General features: G+C 33.4%; 1 protein-coding gene and 1 pseudogene across 2 annotated transcripts in view; one reads left to right on the top strand and one right to left on the bottom strand.

Annotated features, from left to right (window-relative positions):
• Wdr35 (WD repeat domain 35) overlaps positions 1–27,548 on the top strand; it is a 50,529-nt gene that overhangs the window by 21,775 nt on the left and 1,206 nt on the right. For both annotated transcript variants that reach the window (XM_074049227.1, XM_074049226.1), the window contains 15 exons: positions 3,287–3,431; positions 5,638–5,707; positions 7,531–7,584; positions 9,177–9,286; positions 9,778–9,988; positions 12,481–12,561; positions 15,595–15,731; positions 16,053–16,256; positions 17,418–17,564; positions 18,189–18,321; positions 20,031–20,141; positions 21,510–21,674; positions 22,707–22,847; positions 23,445–23,601; positions 27,065–27,305. In XM_074049227.1, coding sequence (XP_073905328.1) covers positions 3,287–3,431; positions 5,638–5,707; positions 7,531–7,584; positions 9,177–9,286; positions 9,778–9,988; positions 12,481–12,561; positions 15,595–15,731; positions 16,053–16,256; positions 17,418–17,564; positions 18,189–18,321; positions 20,031–20,141; positions 21,510–21,674; positions 22,707–22,847; positions 23,445–23,601; positions 27,065–27,305 — 2,107 coding nt within the window. The remainder of the gene's footprint in view (positions 1–3,286; positions 3,432–5,637; positions 5,708–7,530; positions 7,585–9,176; positions 9,287–9,777; positions 9,989–12,480; positions 12,562–15,594; positions 15,732–16,052; positions 16,257–17,417; positions 17,565–18,188; positions 18,322–20,030; positions 20,142–21,509; positions 21,675–22,706; positions 22,848–23,444; positions 23,602–27,064; positions 27,306–27,548) is intronic.
• On the bottom strand, positions 8,707–8,852 carry LOC141415297 (small nucleolar RNA SNORA51; annotated as a pseudogene).

The raw sequence follows: 27,548 nt of genomic DNA, 5'->3' as shown, positions 1-27,548 counted from the left end.
TCTTCAGGTGGTATTTTAAGGACAGAAGCTAACATTCACAGAGGCATGAAAGTTGCCAGAAGGTACTAGGTTGCCTGTGCAGCAGTCATTTGGCAGAAGCACACAGGCGGCTTTCTAATGATGGTCTTTTTAACACGTGCACTAAGTTTTCCATATATTCCAGAGAAAGTTAATTTGATGCAAACATTTCAGGGCAATTTCAGTTTACCAGCTCTTTAAAGGGCTAAGAAATGAATATGTTGGAAAATAGGGAACATTACAGATGCATTCATTTATTTCAGATCCCAGCATTAAAATATTACAAGCCAGTTTTCCTTATTTATGAATTCCTAAATAGTTTTAAGTTATTTTATATCCTCACCTGGCTAGCGACTACTACCTATTAGTGTTACAAAGTTTGGTTAATGATAGCATACTTTTCCTAATTTTTCCAATAATTTTTTTAGGTCTTTTAAATTTTTTCTTTCTAGATATTAAATAGTTGAGAGAAAGTTTTGAGGAGCTTTTAGCCCAGGTGGTGTAGTTCTTATTAAAACATTCTACCTCTTCAAATTTGATCTTCTTTTTCTTAAAAGCTAAGTCTGGGTGGGATGAATCTTTTAATGAAGATCTGTCAAATTTCATATAGATTACATTATCTACTCCAGTGAATTTACTGAAATTGCTCTAATATCGATGTAAAAGAATATATTTCAGACATATTTGTAATTGTCTTGAGTATTGACTGGAGAATTTGCACATGGTTGTAGTAATAAAAACCTATGCAGATAACAAAAGTAAAAAATAGTGGCAGCCATACCTACTGCTTCTAACCCTTAAAAGAGAGTGGCCTGTTCCAGCCACTGAGGGCACAGATTCTGGAGCCAAGGTGACTAGGTTTGTGTCCAGCTCTTCTATTTTCTAGCTGTATGACATAGGCAAATTGTAACTATATCATGCTTGAATTCTTCATCTGCAAAATGGGGACAATAATGTTTGCCTTATTTGGTGATTGCCTGGCATGTATTTAAAAAAATCAATATTGGCTTTTAACATTATTAAGCATTTCCTATATGCTAGGCACCATGCTATATTTTATATTTATTTTCTCTCCCAAACCTTAAAACAGCTCTGTAGGATTGGCATTGTTATTATTGTCAAATTACAATGTGTAAACTGAGGTTCAGAGAGAACAAAATTTATCCAACACCACAATTAACAAGTGCCTGTGATTTGAATACAGAAAGTCTGACTCTTACTTTAAATCACTAATATTTTAATTTTGAGTCAGTCAGGCTAATGATAAGCCCTGTGAGTATTTAGAATGTATCAAAAAGAAAGAACATGAGTGTAATTTATAAATGTGGCTAAACGTTGGTTGGGAAAGTGCTTTTATATGGGTAGGAAAAATTTTACCAGAAAGCAGTAAATGATTGTAAATTCAGGTCAAGTCATGCAAGGAGTATAACAGTTACCAGCACCAAAGGATTCACGATGGAATTTACTGAATATTTAGCAAATGTCTTAGGATTTGGTAGTCAGGGAAAGAACAAAGCTTAGGCCTGGCTTGAGCGCCCCCTGGAGGCTTGGCTGCCATGTTTTTCTTCCTTTGGCTTTTGGTCTCTCTGGGAAAGGCTTCCTGCTCCCCCTAGGGATTGTTAACAGTATACATTTTGGATTAGAAAAAAATTGACAATTGTAAAGAAAAAATTTTAATGACTCAAGTATACTGAGTTACTTAGTGTATAAAGTTTCTTAAATTTGATTCCCAGATTATTAATGCACGCAGTTAACATCATACCATCAGAGTAATTTCTAATTCTTTGTTTAGTTTTTAAGTCTTTCACCACCTTAAATGCCCTTTGTTTGGACTGTGGCAAAAACTTCATCAATGATTGCCTCTGCTAATATCATTCTTTTATTCTGGCCATATTAATTACTTACAAATACAAAAATTTTACACTGTTTTAATCACGAATTTAGAAAACAGGGACTAAACTGATCTTTTATGGAGGAGTGCTTTTGCTTTTATGTATTTTAAATGAATGTATGTATTTAATTTTATATCTTTTATTTTGTGTTTTGTGATTGCAGGTGAATTATTTTCCTGCCCTAGTCCCTTGTTTTTTTAAAACCATAATTTGATTTGGTATTATCTACTTCATAGAAGCATATACATTAGGCGCTCAATTAAAAGTTGTTTAAGAAGTAGGACAGATGAAAAAATATTGTTTAGAAGAATATATTGTTAGATTAGGAGGGAACTTGGGAGAATTTTCTAAGATACCATGGAAGTTTAAGACATATGGAATTATGGGAAAGGATAAATGACTTAAATCAAGCCATGATTGATACTGAGGAGGGAAGGAAAAATATACATTCATAAGTACATTTTTGCTATTTTAACATCCTTTTTCTCTTATTGCTTTAAAATAACTTCCCACCATGGAGCAGAAGTTATAATGCTAATGGACAAATGTTTTAATTTCTCTTGGGATATAATGTTTTAATTTCATCATACCTAGGAGTATGATGTTAAATATAGAGTTACTATATGTCCTAACGAACGCCTTGTCAAAGTTGATTTTATATTCTCATCATTCCTTCATATCCTTGTCAACACTACTTACTGTCTGACATTTTGATTCTAGCTATCCTAGTGGATATGAAGTGGTAGCTCATTATGGTTTTGATTTGTATTTCCCTGATGATTAATGATGTTGACCATCTTTTTTATTTGTTTAATCGTTATTTGTATATCTTCATTGGAGAAATGTTTACTCAGCTCTTTTGCCCATTTTAATTGGGCTATTTATCTTTTTATTACTGAGTTATAAGATTTCATTAAATCTTCTAGATAGATTTCCTTGTCAGATATATTATTTGTAAATATTTTCTCCCATTTTGTGGATTATCTTAATTTTCTTGATGGTGCCATTTGAAGCACAATGTTTTAAATTTTCATAAAGTCCAATTTATTAATTTTTTTGCCTGTATTTTTGGTTTATCTAAGACATTTCTAAGTTTTCTTTTAAGGGTTCTATAGTTTTAGCTCCTGCATTTAGGTGTTTAATCCTTTTGAGTTAATATTTTTTTATGGTCCTATAAACTTTTGATTCAGAAACTTTTTAATCAGAAAAAATTAGAGAGACTGTGGTGGGAACTTTGAGACTGTGGGTGTATTGTCTGTAAAATGCAGAGGTGGACTCAGTGATTACTGAAGTGCTTTGCAGTGAGTGAGTCTGTGTAATGCTAACGTGAGTCTGTGTAATGCTAACGTAATTATTTTAATGTTTTTTTTTACTAGTACCATTATTTGTTGCAATGACCAAGACCCATGTGATAGCAGCTTCAAAGGAAGCATTTTATACCTGGCAATATCGCGTGGCAAAGAAACTCACAGCTTTGGAAATTAATCAGATTATGCGGTCTCGAAAAGAAGGGAGAGAAAGGTATTTCTTTTCATATGCAACCACATTACATTTCAACCAGACATAGTCAATTGTCAATTGTCAGTCTTAAGAAATGTAAATTGCCTTGATTAGTAGAAGTATTTTTCATTAATTTGAATAGCTTTCATATTGATCTATTTAAATTTATCAAAATAAAAGAGAGGTAGCATAGGGTAATAAGAGAAAGTCCTTAAAGATAAAGGCTGGAAATCTGTTTTTTTTTTTTTAAATAAGCAAGTGACTGTCCTCACTAAAGCTAATGAGCCTATGGGTTAGTGGTACTGGCCTGTCTAGGAGGGTGAAGTGATCTTTTCATCAGTCATCAGAGGAAAGGCAGGTCCCTAAACACAGGTATGGAAGAGGTCTTTAGGTGGGAAGAGCTGGAGGAGATTTGCCTTCTTTCCTTGCCCTGGATTCTGGGGAGTCTGGAGTTATCATGACTTCTGATAAGTGGAAGCAATGGGGCTGTGCCACACAGAGAGGTGAGGAGCCCGGAGGGAAGGACTCCAGGTAGTAAGTTTCAAGGGCAGTACGTGTTTACTGTATTTTGTGAGATGTGTGTGTGTGTGTGTGTGTTAGTGGTACTCGTTTCTCCTTTGGTTGTTTCCCCAAGCCTTTACATAAAGCATCTTGTTCAATGTTTTAACCTAATGCTTCTGGGTAAGGGTAGAGGCCTGTGTAGGTAGGACTGGGTGGTGGAAGTCAGGTCAGAAATTCCATTACTTTTCAAATCATTTTACTCCCTGACATGTATTTGAGATCTTAATGCAAGCTTTCCTCCTCTCCTCCCTCTGCTTGGTTCTCAGTTTCCTCATCTGTAAAATGTGGTTGATGATGGTGAAAATGGTCAGCATTTATGGAGTACTTCTGATATGCCAAGTCTGTTCAGTACTTTTATGATTCATATTTCACAGAGAAGAAACTGAGACACGCGAGCTTCATTTTTTTTTTTTCCCCAAAGCTCACCAGCTTTTAAGTAGAGATGGGACATAAAGCTGGGTTTAACCCCTTTACTCAGACAGGCCTTTCTTGTACCTTTCTTATTTTAAGAGAAGGAGTTGGAACATGTGGTCTCTGAGGAACCTCCTATTCTAATCTTTGACTTTTCTGTTGTGATAACTAAGTAGGGAGAGGGTATGCTTAATAGAAATATATTAAAATGCAAAAATATGTACCAATTTAGACATATCACATCTTTCTGCATTTTAATGTATTTCTATTAAATTTATTTAAAATTTGATCTAATAGTGATAGAGTATAATTATAACTCCAAATTAACAGTTGTAAAATTTCATATACTTAAAAAATAGGAAATGGCATGATTTTCCTGTGATTATATTATAGCTATAATATGTAGTTTACAAACATCACTTTATTTTTGTCTCTCGGAAATGCTGCTGAGGGGGAATTGCTACCCTAATTTTATATAGAAAGAAATAGTGGCTCAGAGAAGTTATTTGCCCAAAGCCTCAGAGCTACTCTGTAATCTAGGGTACTTTAGCAGTTCTTTAAAAAACTTCCATTTATTTTAATAATTACCCAATAGACATTGTGGAGCCATTGACAGTGGGTAGCACTGTGTCAGGGACTGGAGATAGATAGTGTTTGTCCCCAGGAAGCTCACCACCTAGTGACAGCAAGCACATAAGCAAACCAGCAGTGCAGCTGCACTTTCCTGTGAATAAGTATTATGATAAAGGCACTAGAGAGATGGTACAGCTGTTATGGCACAGGGATGTGTCTTCGTAACACAGGATGGGAGCGAGGCTTCTTTTACTTCACAGAAATCCCATTTGTTAGTGCTTCTCAAATTCATTAAAGTTTCACTTTTAATTATACACATTGATAGAAAGGAAATTATGGAGAAACAACAGAGAAAGTCTGTGGATTACAGGTTACTCCTGACTGATAGAGTAAGGTATAAACCATCTCTCATAGCTTACTGCAGTTCTTCAAGAATATATGATTCAGTGTTCAGATACATTTGGGACACAACTTTCAGGAGCAGGTCACTTGCACAACTAGGAAACAACTGGTACAGTGTTTCTACTTTTATGAGATTTAGCTGTATCAAAATTCTTTAAAATAATCAGGATTTTTATATTAAATAGAAATATTTCTTGAAGTCACCCAATTCTTTAATTGTCCTAGAAATTATGAAATAATCTCCTTAAACTTTCTTCAAAATTCTGTTTTTTTTATACAGAATTTATCATGTTGATGATATTCCTTCTGGATCAGTGGATGGGGTGCTTGATTATAGTAAAGCCATTCAAGTAGGTGGTTTTATTTTTGATAGTAAGTGTTCATATCTGTATATTTGGAAATAAATTTTGAGAATTGAAAAAGATATAATTTTAGCAATTCTTTAAACATTTTTCTATTCTGAAAATCTTTTCATAAATCTTAAAAATTAATAGGTGTTAGGTAGTGAAAAGTAGCTAATTGGGCACTACTTAGAAAAACTTATTTAAAAATACTGGATAATTCCTCCTGCCTTTCCTGCCCTTCCTCTCTAAGCATTCATCTATCTCTCTGTATCTGTCTACCAAATCATCCATTGATCTATGGACCACAGAATGTCTGTTATGTCTGGCATATTAGTAAGTATTCCTACTTAAAGAAATATTCTTTTTTATACAATAATATAATTTAATATTTTAGTAAGCAATTTTTGTTTTTGATAAGATTTTCTGAGAGTATTTAAAGTGGTGCTTACTGTTGATAAAGTTTTTTCTTATCCAGTTTCTTATCTGGTGCTCATAACCCTATAAATCAGATAATCTGGAGGCCCCTCTCCACCTTATAGATTGGAAAACTGAGAGGGAAGTTCATTGATGAATTTTCAGTCATACAATAATAAGTAACAAGATGAGGATTCAAGTTTAGGTTTTTTGACAGCAGATTTAGTGACTCAGTCTCTGAAATATTCAGGAGTCCCTCTGGTTAGCTCCTTCTCCATTCATTTATTCAATAAGTATTCACTGAATGTCTGGTATGAGTCAGACATTAGAGTAGATTCTGGGAATCAACTGGTGAATAAGAAACAGTGCCTTCCATTAGAGAACTTTTAGCACATTTCAAACTGATTGATCAGCAACCAGCTCTTCCCTGCTACCCTCACATAAAATGTGCTATATCTCTTCCATCTTAATCACCACTGCTTTGTCTTTTTATCCTTTCATAGTTAAGCTTCTTAAAAGAATATTCTATATTTTATCTTTTTTCCCTAACCATTCATTTCATTTTTCACTGCATTGTAGTCTAGATTTCAGAAGCCTTGATAGGAACTTTTCTTGATATTATTGGATCTATATATGACATTTAATATTTTTTGACCATTCTATACTGTACCACTTTCTTGAAACCATACTTATGGCTTTATATCTAACTGATTTTTCCTTCTTAGTCTTCTTTGTCAAGGACTCATCTACCATCTCTTATTGTGATGTCCCCTTATGTCCAGTTCTAGTCCATTTACTTATTCATACACTCTTCTGAGTATTCTTTTTGAAACCTACCCTTTGCCGTAAAGGAACTCTCTCATGCTACTTCTTCATTTTCTCACCTACTGTCTCCATTAGGGGACTCCCTGTCCCCTGCCACTGATCTGTATAGTTTTGTCACAGACTGTTTTATGACTAGAATCATAGTATGTAACCTGCTGAGATGGCTTTTCTCATTAAGCATAATGCCCTTGTGATCTATTCAGGTGGCTTCAGTACTGTGACTTTTTGCTCTTTCTCCTGGCATGTACTGGTCCTTCTTCCCTTACTTCATCTTTTAAAGCTAAGCTTAAGTTTTTGTCCTTCTTGATGTAAATTAGATACTTTTCCTTGTTTGTACCTCTTCCTTTATCATACTTTCCATAATTGGGTGTTCAGTTCACCATCTTTCCCAGTAGATTGTGTAATCCCTAGAGGTAAAGATTTCATCTGAGTATCTCTAGTACCTAGCTCAATGGATGACACATATTAGGTGCTTAGTAAGTAAATTTATGTTAACATATTGTTGATGTATTTCTTTTAATGAGTTTCATACTACCTTGTAGTCATTCAATAATGGTTAATAATAATAATGATTAATTAATTGATTTTAGGGCACAAGGGATCCAATTTGTGCCATAACTGCATCTGATAAGACATTGATTGTGGTGAGTTATAAAAACTTATTTTATGAATAATAATTATTCAAATTATAAAACTAAAAGCAATGAGTTCTGGATTTGAATATCATCTTATGGATATCTCAAGTTTTCCTAAGTCTAATGTAAGAAAAGGGAGTTTAAAAGCTTGCCTCACAAATTATTGGTCACTAATAATAATGATAATAATAATAAATAGCTATTTATAAAAGGAATAGAATGATGGCTAGCTGAAGAAAGTAAAGTACACTTAGAGTTTGATACTAGTAGTTTTCTGCCAGTATCAAACGGTTGATAGATGTGTGGCAGAGTGCATAGTGGTAGTTAGGACTAACTTTCCTATTGTACATAGCCTGATACCATGTATTGGAGAAAGTGCTTTGGCTCAGCTACTTTTATGAGACTTAGAGTGAAGAGGTGATGTGTTAGTCAGTCAGTAAAATAGAGAAGTCCCTGGCAAATTTCTGCTGAATATTTCAAATAGATTCAATGATAAAGTGTCTTTTCTTGAGCTGTGGCATTTGAAAATATTAATTTTAGAAAAATGTTTAATATGGCAGTGGTGGAGTTGTGTTTGAATTATGTAAATAGAGTCCCCGCCACATACATTTCCAGTTCTAATTATGTGCCCACAAGCTAATTTTATGGGGGAACCAAGCTCTTAAGAGCATTGTATTGTATAGTAGTCACAACTTTTCTGAGAGGTACCTCTTGAGAGTCATGCTGCAAAAGAAGTGCAGCTCTGATTAGCAAAGGGAGAGGTAAAGATTGACTGTGTGGACTTTACACTCTCCCATTGCTGTGGCTTGAGGCCCAGGAGAGTTTGAAAATCACAGCTCTCTCCTGTCTGCTCAGGTGCTGCTCATGTTGTCAGCTTTGATGTGTGCCCAGAGTTGCATAGAAGCATGTATTTTGTTTTTTTAAACATATTTAAACTAATACTCAATGTTTCACTGCTTTCAGATCATCTTTCCCCATGCCAAAAACTAGTGTCAGATAGAAAGCTATTAGGATAAAAACCTAGATTTTTAGTAACAGATGTTTCTTAACATGATCCTCTATTTTGATTTTTCATATGTGAAATTTAATTCAACAAGTGCTTTCTGTTTTAGCTTTTTTTTCCCTCCCACTCCATGTCTCCCCATTCACAATACAGACGAGGCATAGGGCCTAGGCTGAGGTATATGAGGTATATGGGGTATATGGGGTAGGTGTACTTTGCCTCCTCTTTTTATATAGTCATTGTAAGAACAGCCTCTGGTAAACACCAGGAGGCATATTTTAGCTTTTAGTGTACCCCAAATATCAACGTAGACAACTATAAGCAAACATAGATATTTCTTCCTGGTGATATAAGAACTTGTGTATTACCAAAGAGCTAGGCTCTGTCTTCTTTCTTGATTACTGTGTGAAAAACAAATTAGACTACCTTCAGCCACTTTGCAAAGGTTTAAATTAAATTAGGAGATAAACATTTTTAATAACATGATTCAGTATCACTTTGGTTTAAAACAAATGTATGGATCTATAGAAAGACCTGCAATGGTAGTTTGATATTTTTATGGTAAACATGCTTTAATAAACAAAAGTAATTTCCATAGGGTCGTGAATCTGCAGCCATTCAGAGATACAGTCTTCCAAATGTTGCTTTGATTCAGAAGTATTCCCTTAATTCTCGACCCTACCAGTTGTCCTTGAATTGCAACTCTAGGTAAGCCTGAGAATTCTCCTCATCGTGGGGGTTGGTTTAGATTTAGTACTTTTGTTGGATTTATATAATAACTATGAAGACAGGTGTGTTTTTATTATGAACTTGTCTTAAAGTTCAGAGTGGCTTTACTATGTTGTATTTTGTTTAAATGTCTTTCTTTGTTGGCATATGGAAATCCTGGTATAGTTTTTTCACTCTTAAAGCTTAAGAGTGTCTTGTGTACTGCTTAAGTGAGTGAGTCTGTATATAATAGACTATTTTATATTTTCATACCAGTTGGCTTAAATTCTTTAGACATGGTTTCCTCACAAGGATGCAAAATGGAGAATAGTCTCCATCTTCTGTCAAATTTATTTAAAAAATTTTAAAGCCATTTCTACTATATTCCAGGTTTCTAAAAACTGATTTTGAAGAATGATTATAGTAAATTCTACTCATGACCACTGATAGTAATTTTACATTTTTCCCTTTCCCATTTGTATTGTTTCTAGTCGTCTTGCTATCATAGACATTTCAGGAGTTCTAACATTCTTTGACTTGGATGCTCGGGTAATAGACAGTGCAGGACAGCAAGTAGTTGGCGAGTTGTTAAAACTGGAGCGGAAAGATGTCTGGGATATGAAGTGGGCCAAGGATAATCCTGATTTGTTTGCAATGATGGAGAAGACAAGAATGTATGTTTTCAGAAACTTGGATCCTGAGGTAAAAAGAAGAAATGAGTATTAACAGCCCATAAATAATGAGCCAAATACCAAAATCTGGATATTTCCCCTTCGTTTCTTTAGGAGGATTGTTGGTGTTGGCTGAGTAAATTTGTGAAAGTAAATAGAAACATTTCTGTGGAGTTTAAAAACATTAGGTCTGAAGTGAGAATAATACTTTTTAAATAGTCTCTATTTTCTCTTCCTAAGCATTTATCTGTTCTTTTTAAAGATGGACTCATGGTCACTAGTCTTTTTTTCCTATCAAAGTTCAAAGAAAAATAAGGAAAATCAGTAGTCTGATTTGTTAAATTTTTTATAAATAATCTAACAAAAAAAATCATTATTTCCTTTATTTGAGTTTGTTTTCTGCCTTGGCATATAGTTCAGTTTCTATTAGATTTAGAGTAAGGTGGATGGTTCTTTTTACAACTTTACCATTGTCTAGGTTTCTTTATAAACTTTGCTGTTCTGTTCTTCTCATTCATGAGAACACTGGCCTGCTGTGGTCCCTGCTTGTTTAGTCACTCTGTGAAGCATTCCTCTAGCTGCTTATTGGCTATGTAAGAACATACTCTTCAAAACAGAACACATTGGGTCTGCAGAACTACAGAAAAATATGTAATTCATATTAGCACTCAGAAGATGAGCTATTTTTGACAGTTGATAATATAATTTTATTCATTTGAGGACACATGAAATGTTACTACTTTCATGTTGTGATGTGGCTGTCCCAAGAATTTGTGCTGTGAACTAGGGAGGAGTCAGCCCTGTCTTTTCCTATTTTGCTTGTGCTTGTATTATCAGTAATATTACTTTGAATTAAAAAATTATTTTTAAGAAACTTTTTAAACCACTTGTTCAATTCATGATGGGTAGCTAAAATTAGATAATATAATCTCTCAATCCACTTCATTAGGTATATACAGACCTCAGTATGCAACAATTAGTGCTAAGATTGAATTGGTATAAGGATACCTGCTATATTCCACTTTGTGCTGAGTGAGGGTACCAGTGTTTCTTGGTATGGTATAGAGCAGTGAAGCTGTAGATACCTCTTTAATAAAGGGAAGGATCTTGCACACTGCTTAGGTGAGTGTACTCTGCTTTGTAGACCATTGGTCTAAAACTTCATATTCATTTATAAATTTATAAATTATATTATTATAATTTATTAATTATATTATATATAAATATAAATTATATATATTAATTCAAATAACATATATATATATCCAATGAATAGTGAATTTTGAAAAATAAAGAAATTTGATTGATATAATTTAAACAGAAATTTAGTTTAAAAATATGAATTATTTAAATATTTGTGCATGTTTGCTCATGGCCAGTACTCTTAGATTTTTTTGGAAATTCTTTGTTTTTGATCTATCCTTCCATCTCTCCCTTTCTCTCTTTCTCTTTCTTTTTGGTATTGTTTTTATCCACAGATCATCTTTTATGACTTAATCTCTTGACTCTCTTGCTTTGTTGCATTACCTAGCCAAAATTAAAGTTTTTTCTAATGATAATTTGTTTGTTACTCATAAAAGCGTACTATTTGTCTTATGCAATACAATATATTTTCAGGCAATAAAAGGATTTTCTAAAACTTTCTCACATTATTTGATTATTTTAACCAACAGTTTATGCTTTTTAAAAGAAAATATATATTTGAAATCTCATAGACACATCTTCTGTGCATACAAGAGACTCATTCAGAAACTGACATTCAAAATGCAATGTGATTCAGTTTTTGCATTTTCTTTTCATCTTTTTGGTATCTTCCTTTTATTATAATTATAGTATAATTACATATGATATATTAACATATTTTTTTAAAATTGTATTTTGATTTTATTTCTGTTATCAGACAATATCCTATTCCTTTCATAGTTTTCTTGAAGGTATTAAGTATATTGGTGGTTATTTATACCTGATTTTTTTCTACTAAAGATTTCGGGCAGCTACTTTACCTTATAATATGCATGTTGTATACTTTCTTTCTACAAGCCTATATAATACTAAAAAAGAGACAGAAACATAATGAACTCATGTATTTACAAATTAGCAAATAGAATCTTATGTAGGAAACATCAAGAACACTCTCAGGCTGTATTACAGTGGACAAATTCTCAGTATGGTATGGGATTTCTGTAATAGATATACTTAGATAAAAATATAGTACCAGTTTTACTAAGAATTAAGTTTATAACATGGTTATATAAGAGAAAATACTTATATTTTAGAGAAATGTATAAAGGTATTTAGAGGTGAGATTTCATAATGTCTATCATTTATAATCCTCCAGCTAAAAATTAAATGAAGTATATTTAGCAAAATGTTAATATCTGTTTAGGTGATGGGCATATGGTGTTCATGACATTCTCTCTATTCTTTTTGTTTGAAAATTTTATAAAAAATTTAAAGTCAGGATTTCTTAAAGAGGGGACATTTTTACATGATGAAATGTAACACTTATTTTTGTCTTTAAAGGAACCCATTCAGACCTCTGGATATATTTGTAACTTTGAGGACTTAGAAATTAAATCTGTTCTCTTGGATGAGATATTGAAGGTAATTAAAAAAACAGTTATATTTCTGTTGCAGCTTGATTGGATTCATGTTTGGACCAGACAGTGTAGCATCCTGCTTATAAGTTGGACCCAGAGGTCAGGTAGATTTCAGGTCCAGCCCTGCTCTGTTACTTGTGCTTTGGTTCCCATGGGTAGGGGATGATGTCATTTGAAACTCTGGCCCCAAAGGAGGGTACACCTGGGCTCTTTTTCAGTTTGTGAGTCAGAAGGGGAGGGAGAGGGATGTGAAGTTAAAACTGTCAGCAAACACCGGGAATGGAGTCTGAGTCTGTTACATTCTGGGATTATGTGGTGGTCACCACATGAGGCTGCTTAACTCTTTCTTCTTTGTATGGGTGGCACTTCTGCAAAGGGTGAAGAGAAAACCTTGTCTTTGTTTAAGGCATATAACCTGTAAACCAAATGAACTTGTTTTATTGTCTGTTTAATTCATACATAGTAACTTTAGAGACTATCTGTTTTCCCTTTTTGCTCACATGTGGGGATGTGGCTTAGGAGATGTGGTTTTGTGGTTTTGCCCGTGTCCTTTTAACAACAGAGTCATAGGTAGGTAGAATCCAACTAAAGTAGCTGACGTGTTGTGTCTGTGTTGGGTGTTAATATTGTGACAGAGTGTGAGCTTCTTAAGTCTCTACCACCTAGCAAGGGTCTGGCAGTGTTTGTTACACTGATTTCTTTTTAAAAAGAATAATAATGGGCACAGGTGGCTTATACCTGCAATCCTAGCTACTTGGGATGCTGAGATTTAGAGGATCACAGTTTGTGGCCAGCCTAGGCAATTAATTTGAGAGACTCAATCTTCAAAAACAACCAGAGTAAAATGAACTGGAGGTGTGGCTCAAGTGATAGAGTGCCTGCATTGTGAGTATGAAGACTTAAGTTGAGGGGGTGAATTCGAGTATGATATACTTGATATATTGTAAGAATTTTTGTAAATGCCACAATATACCTCCAATAAAATAATAAAAAATGCACTATAGAGCAGAAAAAAACCTGAGTTCAAATCCCAGTCCTACAAAAAAAGGATGATTTTTAAAAAGGTGGTAGTTATTGTTGTTTTTATAAAGAAATTAAGCAATAGATAAGTGTTGAAAACAAAGTAAAAAAAAAAAAAAAAAGCACCCCAAGCCACTATGCAGCTGTTTTAATCAGCACTAGATAAATACACAGCATCAATTCATACAAGAAAGACAGATTTGATGAATGTGTCCAGAACTTTATAAAAAAATGGCATGATTTTTTTACATCAATTTTTAGTGCAATCAATTTTTTTTTTAGTGTTAAAGTTAGTTTTAAGTAAATAATCTGAAAGTGGATTTAAATGAATTCTAAATTTTTAGGTTTTTTTTTTCACCACAAACAATATTATTTTCCTGGATTGAGAAGAAAAATTATGAAAAAATTAAGTTTATCAATTTAAACTACATTTAAAAAATAATGTTGGTTGATTTTCCACTCTAAGAAATGACATTCTTATATTTTCTCTCTCTCCATTTCTGGGTAGTCATATTATTATTATTTTTACATTGTCAAGATTTAGAACATATTAATTTTTTGGTAATTCTAACTTCCCATTATTCAGTTTTAAACTTAGTGAATTCAAAGCTGTTGCCAATTTTTAAACTACATTTTTCATGTACAAGAGTTCTTAATTTTGATTAATGTTTTAGTTAGCTGGATTTCATCATTGGTAGGGTAGTGTTTTCAAAGAAAGGCTCACAGTTGCTGATTGTCTTACGTTTTAGAATGCTGTGACATTGTTGCTGTAACTGATGATTATGTTGACTTTTAGAAATACATATTTAAATTTGCTGGGTACATGCTGAGATTCCTGATACCCTGGGCAAGTATATATGTATCTGATATATTAGAATGTAAAATATCTAAAGTATTGGTGCCTAGTGTGTTGGGAAGGGTGAGAATGGGGTAGAGAGTTAAGCTGTAACAGAAACCAAATTTGCTGTGATGGTTTTGTCATCTGCCTACCTACATGCAAAACTGACTAAAGAAAAAGATATAGCCACGCCTCTCTCAGGCCTTATTGGCCCAGGAAATATTTCAGGGGACTGTGGATTCCTTCAAGCATATGTTTTAAGAATAAGATGAGAAATTTCTTAGAAGAAGAAATAAATACAAAGTAACTTCATCTGAGGTATTCATTTGGCATTTGTCCTTACAACTGTGCTGGTAGATATGCATACCTCCCTTTTAGATGAGGAAGGCTCTTGTTATACAGCCAGTAGGTGATAGAACTGGGATGAGAGCTCAGGTCTGTTTGAATCCATACCACATGCCCTTTCCTTGCTAATTCCTCCTTTGTACTCAGGTCTTCCCTAAGGATTTTGTGCTTTCCTCTGTGGTTTAGTTGTATGGTAAGGATGGGGCTGCCTGTGTCCCAGTTTACCTTTTTAGAGAACTCCACTCTTGAACTTGTCTCCAGTGCTTCATTTTTTTCATTACTTGGGATGTGTAGAATGTCAGTGAGCTGATTATATCTGCTTGTTTCCTTTCTTTGTCTATTTAGCTCTTTCTTATTTCATTGTTTTGATCAGTCTGCTAAGTTATGGTAGAAAAGTAGTGATGACCCCCTGGCCCTTTTCCTTTCCTTTCATCTCTTTGCTGCCTATCTGTAAGGGAACAACAGCATTATTGTTCCTGACCGGGAAAGAGCACATGAAGGGACGAGGGAGTAGAGACTGCTGTGTGGGTTTTGGGCTCCAGTGGAAGTTGGGCAGCACACTGGAGGAGAAAAGATAGCACCTAGGGAAAACTAAGCCAAGAGAACCATGAGGGACTCCTCTGTCATTGCTCATGGCTCCCTAAAGTGACCTGGTTGCTTGGTATGGGTTTTATTTGTGTGTTCTGGGTGTTTTCCAAATAATTTATAAGCATGGGGATTTCTTTTCTTCTCAGTTTTGTTCCCAGTATGATACAGATTTTTTTTTTTAATTGTTAAAAAGATACACTCTATAGGCAACCTTTTGGATTCCTTTGTTTCCATCTTGATTTTTAGAATCCAGAACATCCCAGCAAAGATTATATCATTAATTTTGAGATTCGGTCCCTGCGAGATAGTCGAGCATTGATTGAGAAGGTTGGAATTCAAGATGCATCTCAATTCATCGAGGACAACCCACACCCTCGACTTTGGTATTTTAAAGAACCCTGAACCTCCCAAAATGTTAGGTGTAAAGTCCCAGTTCTGTCGTCCCATCTCCCATACCAGTCTCTTGATGGGAGCAGACTTCCCTTTTTGCTCTTCCTTTTAAACTATAAAAATTCACTTTAGAGTTGGAAGTTCTCAAAATCAGCATAATATTGTATGAAAAATGTTTGCATGTGCTAAGAGAATCACCCCCACTATACTTCACTCAAAATGATAGGTGTAATAATTGAGTTTTTATCCATGACTTGTTTATTAGTAATTTTCAATAGGCTGTCTCTCTCTCTCTCTTTATCTCTAAAATAAAGGCGGCTCTTGGCTGAAGCAGCTCTTCAGAAACTGGACTTGGACACTGCAGAACAAGCATTTGTGCGCAGCAAAGATTACCAAGGCATTAAGTTTGTGAAACGCTTGGCCAATCTGCAGAGCGAGTCAATGAAGCAGGCTGAAGTGGTTACCTACTTTGGCAGGTTTGAAGAGGCTGAACGAATGTATCTTGATATGGACAGAAGGTAAGTGGTAAGTTGTAAAATGGCGGGCATCCCCAAGCACTGGTTGAGTTCATAATATTTTACAAGTGGAGGATATAAAATAGACTAAATGCATCACACCACAACTTTTAGAAAACCATTTTCAGTTTGTGTTACAACCTAGACATCTCATATGTCCCTCATTACGTTTTACAGTTTGGGGACAGCATTCTTCTGTTTTTATATCTGTTAGTGGGTGATTTTTTCATGTGGTACAAAAAAAGTGATAGGACTGTAGAGAGTAGGGACTTTTATTATTTTTATAGCTCAAAATGTGGGTTCTCTTTTTTGGGTTAGGTCATTATTCTATTTTCTGCTGTCAGGAAGCATAAAATAAAAATCAAAGGTAGTTAGAGATTGAATTTTCTTTCTTATATTTAATTAATTTTGGACTTATATCAAGTAATGTAGGAACTTCATTTCAGCTGTAAACACTTTGCCTAATTTTCATTAATGTTATTTATTCTTCCAGGAGATCAACTTAAGCTCTGAAAAAAAAATATAAAATCAAACATGTTTATATGTTCTGTTTTGAAATGAATCTGAGAATATCTAAGAAATTGGTGAAAAGAAGTGATTCATATTTAAATCATCATATTACTAAATAAGTTGGAAATTCAGGGAAATGAGTGGAAATTGTTTTTTCCCTCATATGATATCTTTGTCTGCCTGTCCTGTGATAACAAAGCACCTAGAACTAGATAATTTATAAAGCACAGCTCTTTATTTCTCACAGTTTTGGAGGATGGTAAGTCCAGGATCCAGGGATCAGCAAGTTTAGTGTCTGATGATAACCCCATCTCTGTTTCCACAATAGTGCCTTGAATTCTGCACCCTCACACAGTGGAAAGCAGAAGGGCAAAAGATATGAATTTTCTCTGACGCTTCTTTTATAAAGGCTTTAATCAACTCATAGGATAGACTTAATCAGTTCCCCAAAGACCCTACCTCTTGCTACCACCACAATTGGGATTAAGTTTCAACATGAATTTTGGAGGGGACACACATTCAAAACTCCTCCATGGCCTCTCCAAATTATTTGGAGCGCTACCTTCTCTATTTGCCTTCTCTGTATGTAGAACTATACCTACCACTTGATAAATATTTAATATTTGTAGAATGAATGAATGCCATTGTTTGTAGGGATCTCGCTATTGGCCTCCGGCTGAAATTGGGGGATTGGTTTAGAGTACTGCAACTCCTGAAAACTGGATCTGGCGATGCAGATGACAGTCTCCTTGAACAAGCCCACAATGCCATTGGAGACTACTTTGCTGATCGACAGAAGTGGTACTTAACTTCTCAGGAGCACCTCATGATTCATGCATGCCTAGAACTGTAGCTGCCCAAGTACTTTCTTAGGAAATAATGCTGGGGAAATGAAGATTGCCCTTAAGTAGCTCTAGATTCACATCAGAGAGCAAGAAATCCTAGAAGTTATAAGATGAGCACTATAAACTTTGGAGTTTACGAACATAAAACTTATAGTCTTTACTGTTTGAGCTCATAGTATATAGTTGTAAGATATTGTATGATTTATTTATGAACAAAATAAAGTATTTTATATTTGCTTATTATAGAATACTTTCAGAAATTATTGATTTTATTAAGTTTTCATTTAGATAAATATGCTTATATATATCAGTGTTTGGGAGTACTACAGTGGTATATCAGATTAAGACAATATTTTGTAAGACTATTTGAAGAAATTCAAAGAATGTTACAACTAGAATACATTACATGGCCTTTAGGTTTTTTTCTTTTTTTTCCCCAACTTAGACATTTTAAATGTCTTGTGTAACTGAAGAGGATGAAATTAGTAATACTAGCACTGGTAATTCTAATGAGGGACATTTTTGGTGAAGTGAATCAGGAGATTCACACTAGTTTTAACAGTTTTTTTTCTTTCCTCAGGTTGAATGCTGTACAATATTACGTACAAGGCCGGAACCAGGAACGTTTAGCTGAGTGTTATTATATGTTAGAAGATTTTGAGGGGTTAGAGAGTCTTGCCAATTCACTTCCAGAAAACCACAAATTGCTTCCAGTAGGTAGCACAAATTTTATCTTTTGGAGTGGTTAGGTTACTTTGTAAAATTTCAAAGATACAGTCAGGAAATATCCTTTACAATAAGGAAAATTGTTTTATAATTTTGTAGTTTCTTAGATATAGAATGATGTTTTTATTTGAATTATAAAACAACATATCCATATTGTAGGATGTTTGAAAATGGAGGGTGAATCAGTCATATTCTTTGTACTTTAACATATCATACTCCTGTATAATTTCTTTAGTTTTACAAAATTGCTTTTAAAAGTTGGCTGAATACATGGAATATTTACAAATGAAATGATATGTTAGCGATTTATTTCAAAATAATCTGAAAGTATTTGAAATTTGCTATATTTTAAGTTTAAAAAGATAATTTTTACTAGGTTTCTTAACAATAGTGTTTAATATTAGAAAAAGAAACTAAAGTTAGAAAAGAAACAGAGTGATCTTTTTTTGTCTGTTCTCTTGAAGCTTCCTTTAACTAAGTATTGAGTCTTATTAATGAGTTTGTGTTTTACTTGCTTATCTAATGTATAAATTACTTGAGCTATACAATTCCTACGGAGTTAGCAGCTCTCAATTATGGGGTCTGGACACATACCAGTTGCAAGTTGGTGTGGAATTCTGATAATTCAGTTTTCTTTTTGTGAACTATAGCAGCTATCCCTGTAATAATGGCATTTTCATAAACTCTTATTTGAAATCCTAAGTGTTTTCTTAAGACAGAAAGAAACTGAAATTACATAGATCCCTAGGTATGGCTTATGCTAGTGTCCTCCATTAGGTGTGTCTGATGAAGCAGCAAAAAAAAAAAAAATTTGCTGTAGAGGATACAAAAGAAAATATCAATGAGTGGGAAGAAGCATGGGGAAAAGAGAGAGAAATAGAGGGAGTTAATTTGATCAAAGTACAGAATATGCATGTGTGAAATACCATGGTGAAACTCCTTTGTACAAGTAATATAAAATAATAAAAAATTTAAAAGTGAAAAATAATATCACTGAGTAAATACTAAGTAATTACAACTCCTTTAGTAATTAAATAACTAAAATGATAAATTTTAAGTACTTTAAATTTTAAATAAAGTTTTAGAGGAATTTTTAATAATATGGAAAGATATACATAATAGTTAAATGGAAAGTACAGGATGCAAAACTATGTATAACATAATCACAACACATGCACAAATGTAGACACACACATACACTCTTAGGACAAAGATATTAGGAAAAATTATACCAGAATATTGAGAATGGTTTCTTTGAGGTAGTAAGATTATGAATTACTTTATACATTTTTGTGGTTTTTTTTTTTTTTTTTTGCAGAGGTGTTTGAGAGCTTTGATTGTGTCCTAAAAGCCTCTAAATAAAGATTAACATTGAACATGCACCAGTTAACTAACAGGGTTTTTTTCCACCCACCAGTGTAGAATCGTTTTGGAGCTTGACATTTCTGCATACCATCTGCTGAAGAGAGAGAAGAAAGCAGTGCAGTGTTTTCAGGGCCTGAACCAGTGAAGTACTGGTTCTGTAGAAGGAGGCCCTTTAGCATCAATTCTGATTCATAGTCTCTGCTCCTGTTTAAAAGAAAAAGCATTCTACCTACCAAATAATATTCTTATGTCCCTATGGTGTTTTGCTAAATCAAAAAATAAGTGATTTTCATGGTCTGTGAAATCTAATAGTAGTGTTTTGTGCTTACAGGAAATAGCACAAATGTTTGTGAGAGTTGGAATGTGTGAACAAGCAGTGAATGCATTTTTGAAATGTAATCAACCAAAGGCAGCGGTAGATACCTGTGTACATCTCAACCAAGTAAGGAACCGAGAGTCACGTCTGTGCAGCTTGTTGCATAGTCATCCTGCAGAGATTACTGCCAGTGTAAGGGTTGGAGGGCTTGGCATGAATTTTGTGAGAGGCGCCAGCTGGGTATTTTCACTTAGAGTCAAGGACTGAGAAAGTGTTGAATTTGCTTTTTTACCTCTAGAGTGCTACTGGGGGTGGGGTAGGAGGTGGCCTGCTCACAGCTAACTCAGAGTGGAAACATGAACAGACCTGTGCTTTCAGTCTGGCAAGTTTTTGTCTGGAAGTAATTTCATAATTTTCTGCATTTTATTTGGGTTGGGTTTTGTTTCCGAAGAAGGACCAGTTAATAGTTAGTCATTGCTTAAGGAAGAGATTGAGTTATTTTATCAATATTTATTTTGGCAAATTTATTTTCCTTTGTCTCTATGGAAAACATAATATTTTATATTTGTGAAAACTGAATTATTATAAAAACTTGATTATCTGTATTCTTTTAAGTATTTTTTTCCTTGTTTTTTATTTTATTTATTTATTTATTTATTTCTTTTATTCACATGTGCATACAATGTTTGGGTCATTTTTAAGTATTTTCTTTAAAGCATTTTATAAAGCCCCATTTACCTTATAAACATAATTTTTATTTTCTTTATTTTTATTGTGCTGGGTGGGGGTTATGACATTCACGTTTACAAAGGTTCTTACATGTATCAAGTATATCATACTTGAATTCACGCCCTCCACTGCTCTCTTTCTTCCCCCTCCCCTGATTCCTGGTACAGTTTCAACAGGTATCATTTTTGCATTTGCACACGTGTGCATACATTATTTGTACTGTATTCATTCTCCTACCCTCTTCCCCACTACCTTCCTCCTTCCACCAGCGCCATACCCCCAACATAATTTTAAAATGTTAAATCTGATAGGATATTTTCTTAACTGAGATTTTATATTTTATTTTACTATAAAAATAGAGAGTGAAGAGGTAGAAACATGGTGCAAGTGGTGGAGTCCCTGCCTTGCATTTGTGAAGGCCTGAGTTCAAACCCTAGTCCCATGAAAAAAAAGAATCTTTTTCTGGTTTATAGTATGTCAAAAACAGGATTATAAGATTATACGATTATAGACTTCAAAACTTTCCTTTTCAAATGCACTTCTTAAACAAATCAGTCTTAGGTCACTTAATCATTTTGACACATTTAGTTTATAGAACTTACATTTGCTCTGATTTAAAATGTTTTAAAACAACATATACCATGTTTTTCTATTTTGAAGCAATATTATCTTTTATTACAAACTTAAGTTTTAGCCTTAATTGTGTGAGTTTTATGGTGTATGTATGTTATATTTGGGTGACTAAATGGATAATTTTTTCCTTAGTGGAACAAAGCTGTTGAATTGGCTAAGAGTCATAATATGAAAGAAATTGGATCCCTGTTAGCTAGATATGCATCTCATTTACTGGAAAAGAATAAGACTCTTGATGCCATAGAACTCTATCGGAGAGCCAACTACTTTTTTGATGCTGCTAAACTGATGTTTAAGGTAATATAACTGTGTGTGTGTGTGTGTGTGTGTGTGTGTGTGTGTGTGTGTGTGTGCTTGGTCATACTGGGGTTTGAGCTCAGAACTTTATGCTTGCAAAACAGGTATTCTACTGCTTATGCCACTCTGCCAGCTACTGATGTAACAATCTTGATGAGTAATTTGGTTTGTTCTAGTTACAATTTTTGAAAAAAAATACACTGAACACATTTTCATTTTCTTTGGAAGCAAATAATTGTTATAGCAAAACGTTTCTAGTTTTATTACTATTGTAGCTATGTGTCTTATTACCTTGTACACTATTTATATATCAGCAACAAATTGGTACCTAAACAGTTGTATATTTGGTACTGAAGTTTAACAAAAATAACAAAAAGCAAACAAACAACAGCAACAAAACTAAAGAATTTGCTGGGACCATCAAGAACATATTCCCTTAACTAGAAATTAAATCCCATTGATAATAGAATTTTGAGTCCTTGTAAATTTTAAAACACTGTACTTTCAAAATATCCATTTGGAATATAACTAGTACAGTATTATTCTAACCAAATTTTACATTCTATTATATTCTTTCCATATTTAGTTTAATGAAAAAGGAGAAATTTCCCTCAGAATCATTTAAATAAGTTTAAACCTCTGAAGGATGCACCATGTTAATGCCATCATATCTTTGTGTTTTTAAAATCTCTGTTATGGGAAATAACTACTCATTCCATTACTACTTTCTTCACTCTGACTTAGTTGTTGAATACAAACATTACTTTCTAATATTATTAAAAGTTTTAACTCTAAGGCCTAAATACTAAGGAGACGTTATGTAAATAGTAATTATGTAAATAGTAAGTTATGTAAGCAGTAAAAAAAAGGAACTGGTGGTTAAAACATTAAACATAAATTGTGTTGTTTATATTCCATCCTACTGCTATTCCTGCTTTTTTAGAGAATCAAATTTCAGTTAACTTTAGAAATGGTTATATTTGTGCAAATCTAGATTAAGAAGCATCTTCCCCAATCTTTAAATGTTTAAAGATTGCAGATGAAGAGGCAAAGAAAAGAGCTAAACCTTTACGTGTTAAGAAGCTGTATGTACTGTCAGCCTTACTTGTAGAACAATACCATGAACAGATGAAAAATGCCCAACGAGGAAAAGTTAAAGGAAAGAGTTCAGAGGTAAGGTAGAATATTAAGTTATTAAATGTTGTTAAATCATCTGAAGGATTCAAGAAAAAAAAAGATCAAACTTTTTCTCTTCATTGGCCAGCCCTTTCATTGAGTCTGCATTTATTCTTTAAATGACACGAAGAAAAGGAATGTCTGAGTTAGAAATAGTATACAAACTTAGAATTTTCTACTTAGAAATATGGAAAATTGTTTTTCTATAAGACTAATTTGTTGTGTTTGCTTTAGTTTATTTTGTTATAATTTTCACTTACCTAGTAAATCCTCCTTTCTAAATAGGAAACTTAAAAACTTCTTAGAATATGTACATTTTGTATATATATATATATATATAAAATGGCAAATGAATCATTAAATTAAAAATCTCATTAAGTTAAAAGTTTAATAAGTTCTATTTTAAAATTTGATCAGATCAGTTTAATACATAAAAATTATAATGGAAAAACTTAGTCTGTAATGATAGTATTATAATGAACGAAATCTGCTTATTTAGGTATGTTGAGGTTCACAGATTCAGAACTTGCCTTCATTATAAGGCAGTGGTGTGTATGTTTTTGCATTAACAGTGCAGGTTGGCTTTTCTCTTAGGCCACTTCTGCTTTGGCTGGCTTGCTGGAGGAGGAAGTTCGGTCTACAACTAGTCGTTTCACGGATAATGCTTGGAGAGGGGCTGAGGCTTACCACTTCTTTCTCCTGGCACAGAGGCAGCTCTATGAAGGATATGTTGACACTGCATTGAAGACAGGTGGGCTTGTCACCTAATATATGTCATATGTCTGAAAAACTTTAGAGTGACTATGAAGGGTCAGGTCCTTCAATTTGCCTTTATATTAATTTCAATAATATTTTTCCCTATGGAGTTATTTTTGTATGTTTGAGATTATGCTACATATAATTTGCTTGTGCAGTTCCCTTTTTGAAGTTTTTTCATTTTTTAATACATAGAAAGCAGTACATATAGTTCACAGAGATATCAGATGTTTGAAATAAGCAAAACACCACATATAACCCTTGTGCTCTGTCCATTTGTTAAGCACTTAGTAGCCCATCCATGCCTTTTGTATATCTGTTATCTCTGTCTGTATGTCTGTGTTTATATCTATATCTATGTAAAACTTCTAAAAGCAATTTTTACAATATTGGAAAGTATAGTAGCGTCTACCTTTTGGTAATTAAAAAATAATGTTTTAAAATATTTTCATATTGTATGTATTTCTATAGCATTTATCTTATTTTTTATAAAAATGATTCTTACCTAATTATTTCAACTGACAGAAAAATACAAAGAGGAAATAATCTAATAACTTATAAGATAATCTTACAACTCAGAGAAAATTATTGCTAACATTTGAGTAAATTTTCTTTTAGATATTTCTTCCTGCTAGAGCTTACTTTTTCCCCACTCAAGATTTCCCCCGGTGTTGTAATTGTCTTTCCTTGTTGGTAAACTTTTAATAGCTGCATAATATTCTGTAGTACCTATCTATTATAGTTTATAGGAAATTATTTATATGCAGCATCTGGATCTAGATTTCTTCTGGATTAACAATATACTAGAGTTTAGATACATTAACGCCAAAGGACATAATTATGAAATTTATGTCATAAACAAAGCATGTGAATGACGAGAATGTTACTGCTCTTTCAGCTGAGCCTTGACAGCAGTGCACACCGTCACACACCACCCACCCTCCTTCCCTCTGTCGCATTGGGTGACCACTGTGAAATCACCCTCTGTGGCTCATGTTGTCACCAAGAGCATATCACTGCCTAATCATTAATCTTTTAGAGAAATTCTTTGTGTGTGTGTGTATTTGAATAGAATCTTTGTTTTTTTTTATTATTGTGCTGGGTTGGGGTATATTGTGATATTTACAAAAGTTCTCACAATATATTCAAATATATCATGCTTGAATTCACCCCCTCTACCACTCTCCTTCATCCCTCCCCACACCAGATTCTTTTATTTGAATGTTTCTGGAATTCTGTAGGTAGGGTGATTTAATTTCATTGTGTAAGAGCTCTTCAGAGATTATAGATAATAACCCTCTCTCCTATGTGTGGATCTCCTTAGCATTTATAAGTTGTCATCACTTAGCCTTGCCGAGCTTCAGTTTCTTTTTTATGAAAGTAGAGGCAAGAGTGTCTTCCTTGTTGTGCTGTTTTAATAATAGACATTCCTGAAAAGAAAATGCATGTTTATGGAGCCTGGACCTTGTGAGCCCTCAGTGAGTGGTGGCTATGATGATGCTTCTTAGAGGGTTTTCAGGATGGTCACATCCATTATTCTTGTGCTTCGTACTTTTCACTTGGAAGTCATGCATAAGAAGTCCTTCACATCAAGGGTATTAAATACTATATTTTATTATAACTTCTTACTCTTCCTAAAATCACTTATTAAAAATGTATTCTCCCCCCATAGATATGAAATTCTACCTTCATGGAAATAAATTTATATATATTCTTTGGGGGGGGATTATTGAGACAGGATCTGGCTATATAGATCAGGCTGGCCTCAAACTGAAGATCCTCCTATTTCAGTCTTCAGAGTGTTGGGATTATAGTGTTGGGATTATAGGTGTGTGCCACCACACCCAGTAAAATGTGTACTACATATTCTGAAACCCTTGGTAGACTATTATTTTCTATCCATGTATTTCTGTGCCAGAACTGTCCTCTTATTTACCTTTGCATTTTAAGATTTGGGATTTAAGCTCTCCATTACACTTATTTTTAAGAAAAGATTTTTAGGTAATTTTTAGTATTTGTTCCAGATCAACTTTACAATCTTTTTGAGGGTGGTGGGGATTTCAATGAAATCCCATTGGATTTTGGATTAGAATTGCTTTAAAGTATTAGTATTGTGACCACTGATATGTTGATGATGTGAGTTTTCTCATACAGAAGCACAAGTTTCTAAGACCCATTTAAGCATCTGTTTTTTCCTTTAAAAATTCAGTTTTCCTGTGTATGCTCCAAATTTTTTTTTGAGATTTATTCTTGTTTTTGTTGTCACTAGCAGTGAGACTATAAAAAGGTTTTCCTAATTATTAGTGATATTAAACAATCATTTCTCTTTGTTATATTTATTTTACAACCAATTTACATTTAGTTTTAGCTAATTAATATGTGGTATAAATTATGCAGTTTAAAATCATATTGTGTACAATTTATGTAACATTTCTAGACTTACGTTAAAAGAAAAATTAGACCTTTAATTGAGATTATTTGCCTGTTAGGTGAAGATATCCATGTACTTCAGTTGTTTTGTCTTTTAGTGATAAAATGATATGAAACAAATATATACCCTACAAATTATTGCCTGTGAACCTATTGTGCTCTACATGTGAAATCAGAGCTTATTGTTTATTGTAACTGAATAAATATACTTTTATATAAAATGCTTCCACTATATTTTGTTGTCAACACTTGACCTCTGAATTAGTTTATAGGAATCTAATTATAAAATACACGAATATATTATTTTAACTTGTTTTGTGAAATTTCCAGTATAATAGCAAATTTTTAAAAAGATTACAAGGTTGAGAAGAGAAAGATATAAGTTGATTATAAATCTGTTATTAATTCTACAGAGCATTTTTAAGAAAGACTGTATCTCTTAATACAGAAAATTTGCAAATAAGATGTAGCAACTGTCACAATAAGTAGTCTAAACCAACAGAGGCTTGTTTTCACTTTTTTTTTTTATAAATCCCTATTGTTTCACTAAGATGAACAAGAAAAGTATTAATGTGTTCAGAGAACACAAGGGAACATATGATTTCATACTGCATTGCTTTTTTTGTAAGAAGAAACATGATCGTATCTTGAGAATTATGAATACATAATATTAATTTAAATTTTCTGGAATGCTACAGAAATTTCTAAATTAAACAGAATAAAAGATGCATATTTCAACTCCAAAACCAAAACCTTTTTGTCTTCATGTATCTTTCTGAGTCTTCACGGTCATGGGCATCCTTCTGTGGTTATTTTTGTAGAACCTGAACTGTGGCTGCACAGAACCTGGAGATCATGCATCCTACTTCCTCCTACAAGTGCTCTTGTCTCTCACCAATGTTTTCTTTATGTTTGTTAAAGTTCATGTAGGTTCAACTGGAACACCTGAACATAGATCCTTTCCCATGTGTTCTCACTGATAATCATGATTATTTTTATCAAATTTTTGCAAATTGCCTCTTTTCTAGCTCTTCACCTGAGAGACTATGAAGACATCATTCCTGCGGTTGAGATCTACTCTCTCTTAGCACTCTGTGCGTGTGCCAGTAGAGCTTTTGGTACCTGTTCAAAAGCTTTCATTAAACTTGAATCTTTAGAAACCCTCACTGCAGAACAGAAACAGCAATATGAAGACCTTGCTCTAGAAATCTTCACCAAACACACTCCAAAAGATAACAGAAAATCTGAACTGAACAGCCTTCTTGAAGGGTAAGCTAATTGTAATTAGTAGTTGTCATTCTACCTTGTTAGCAGCTTGGGTGTCTATATGTACACTATGTAATATAATAATTAAAACATTGAATTTTGAAGTAATTTACCTTAAAATTATAGTCTATTTTTTATTTTACAAGTATATTCATGCTTTATTTTTTTTCACTGTAAGAGCAATTTTTGATAAAAACTTTTCAAAATAAAGTATTCTTTTTGCTATCATGTAACCAACCATAAGAT

The sequence above is a fragment of the Castor canadensis genome, chromosome 12, assembly GCF_047511655.1.
Source record: "Castor canadensis chromosome 12, mCasCan1.hap1v2, whole genome shotgun sequence".
Lineage (NCBI taxonomy): Eukaryota > Metazoa > Chordata > Mammalia > Rodentia > Castoridae > Castor > Castor canadensis.
Note: the sequence above shows the minus strand (reverse complement) of the source record. Positions and strands in the feature narration are given on the sequence as shown.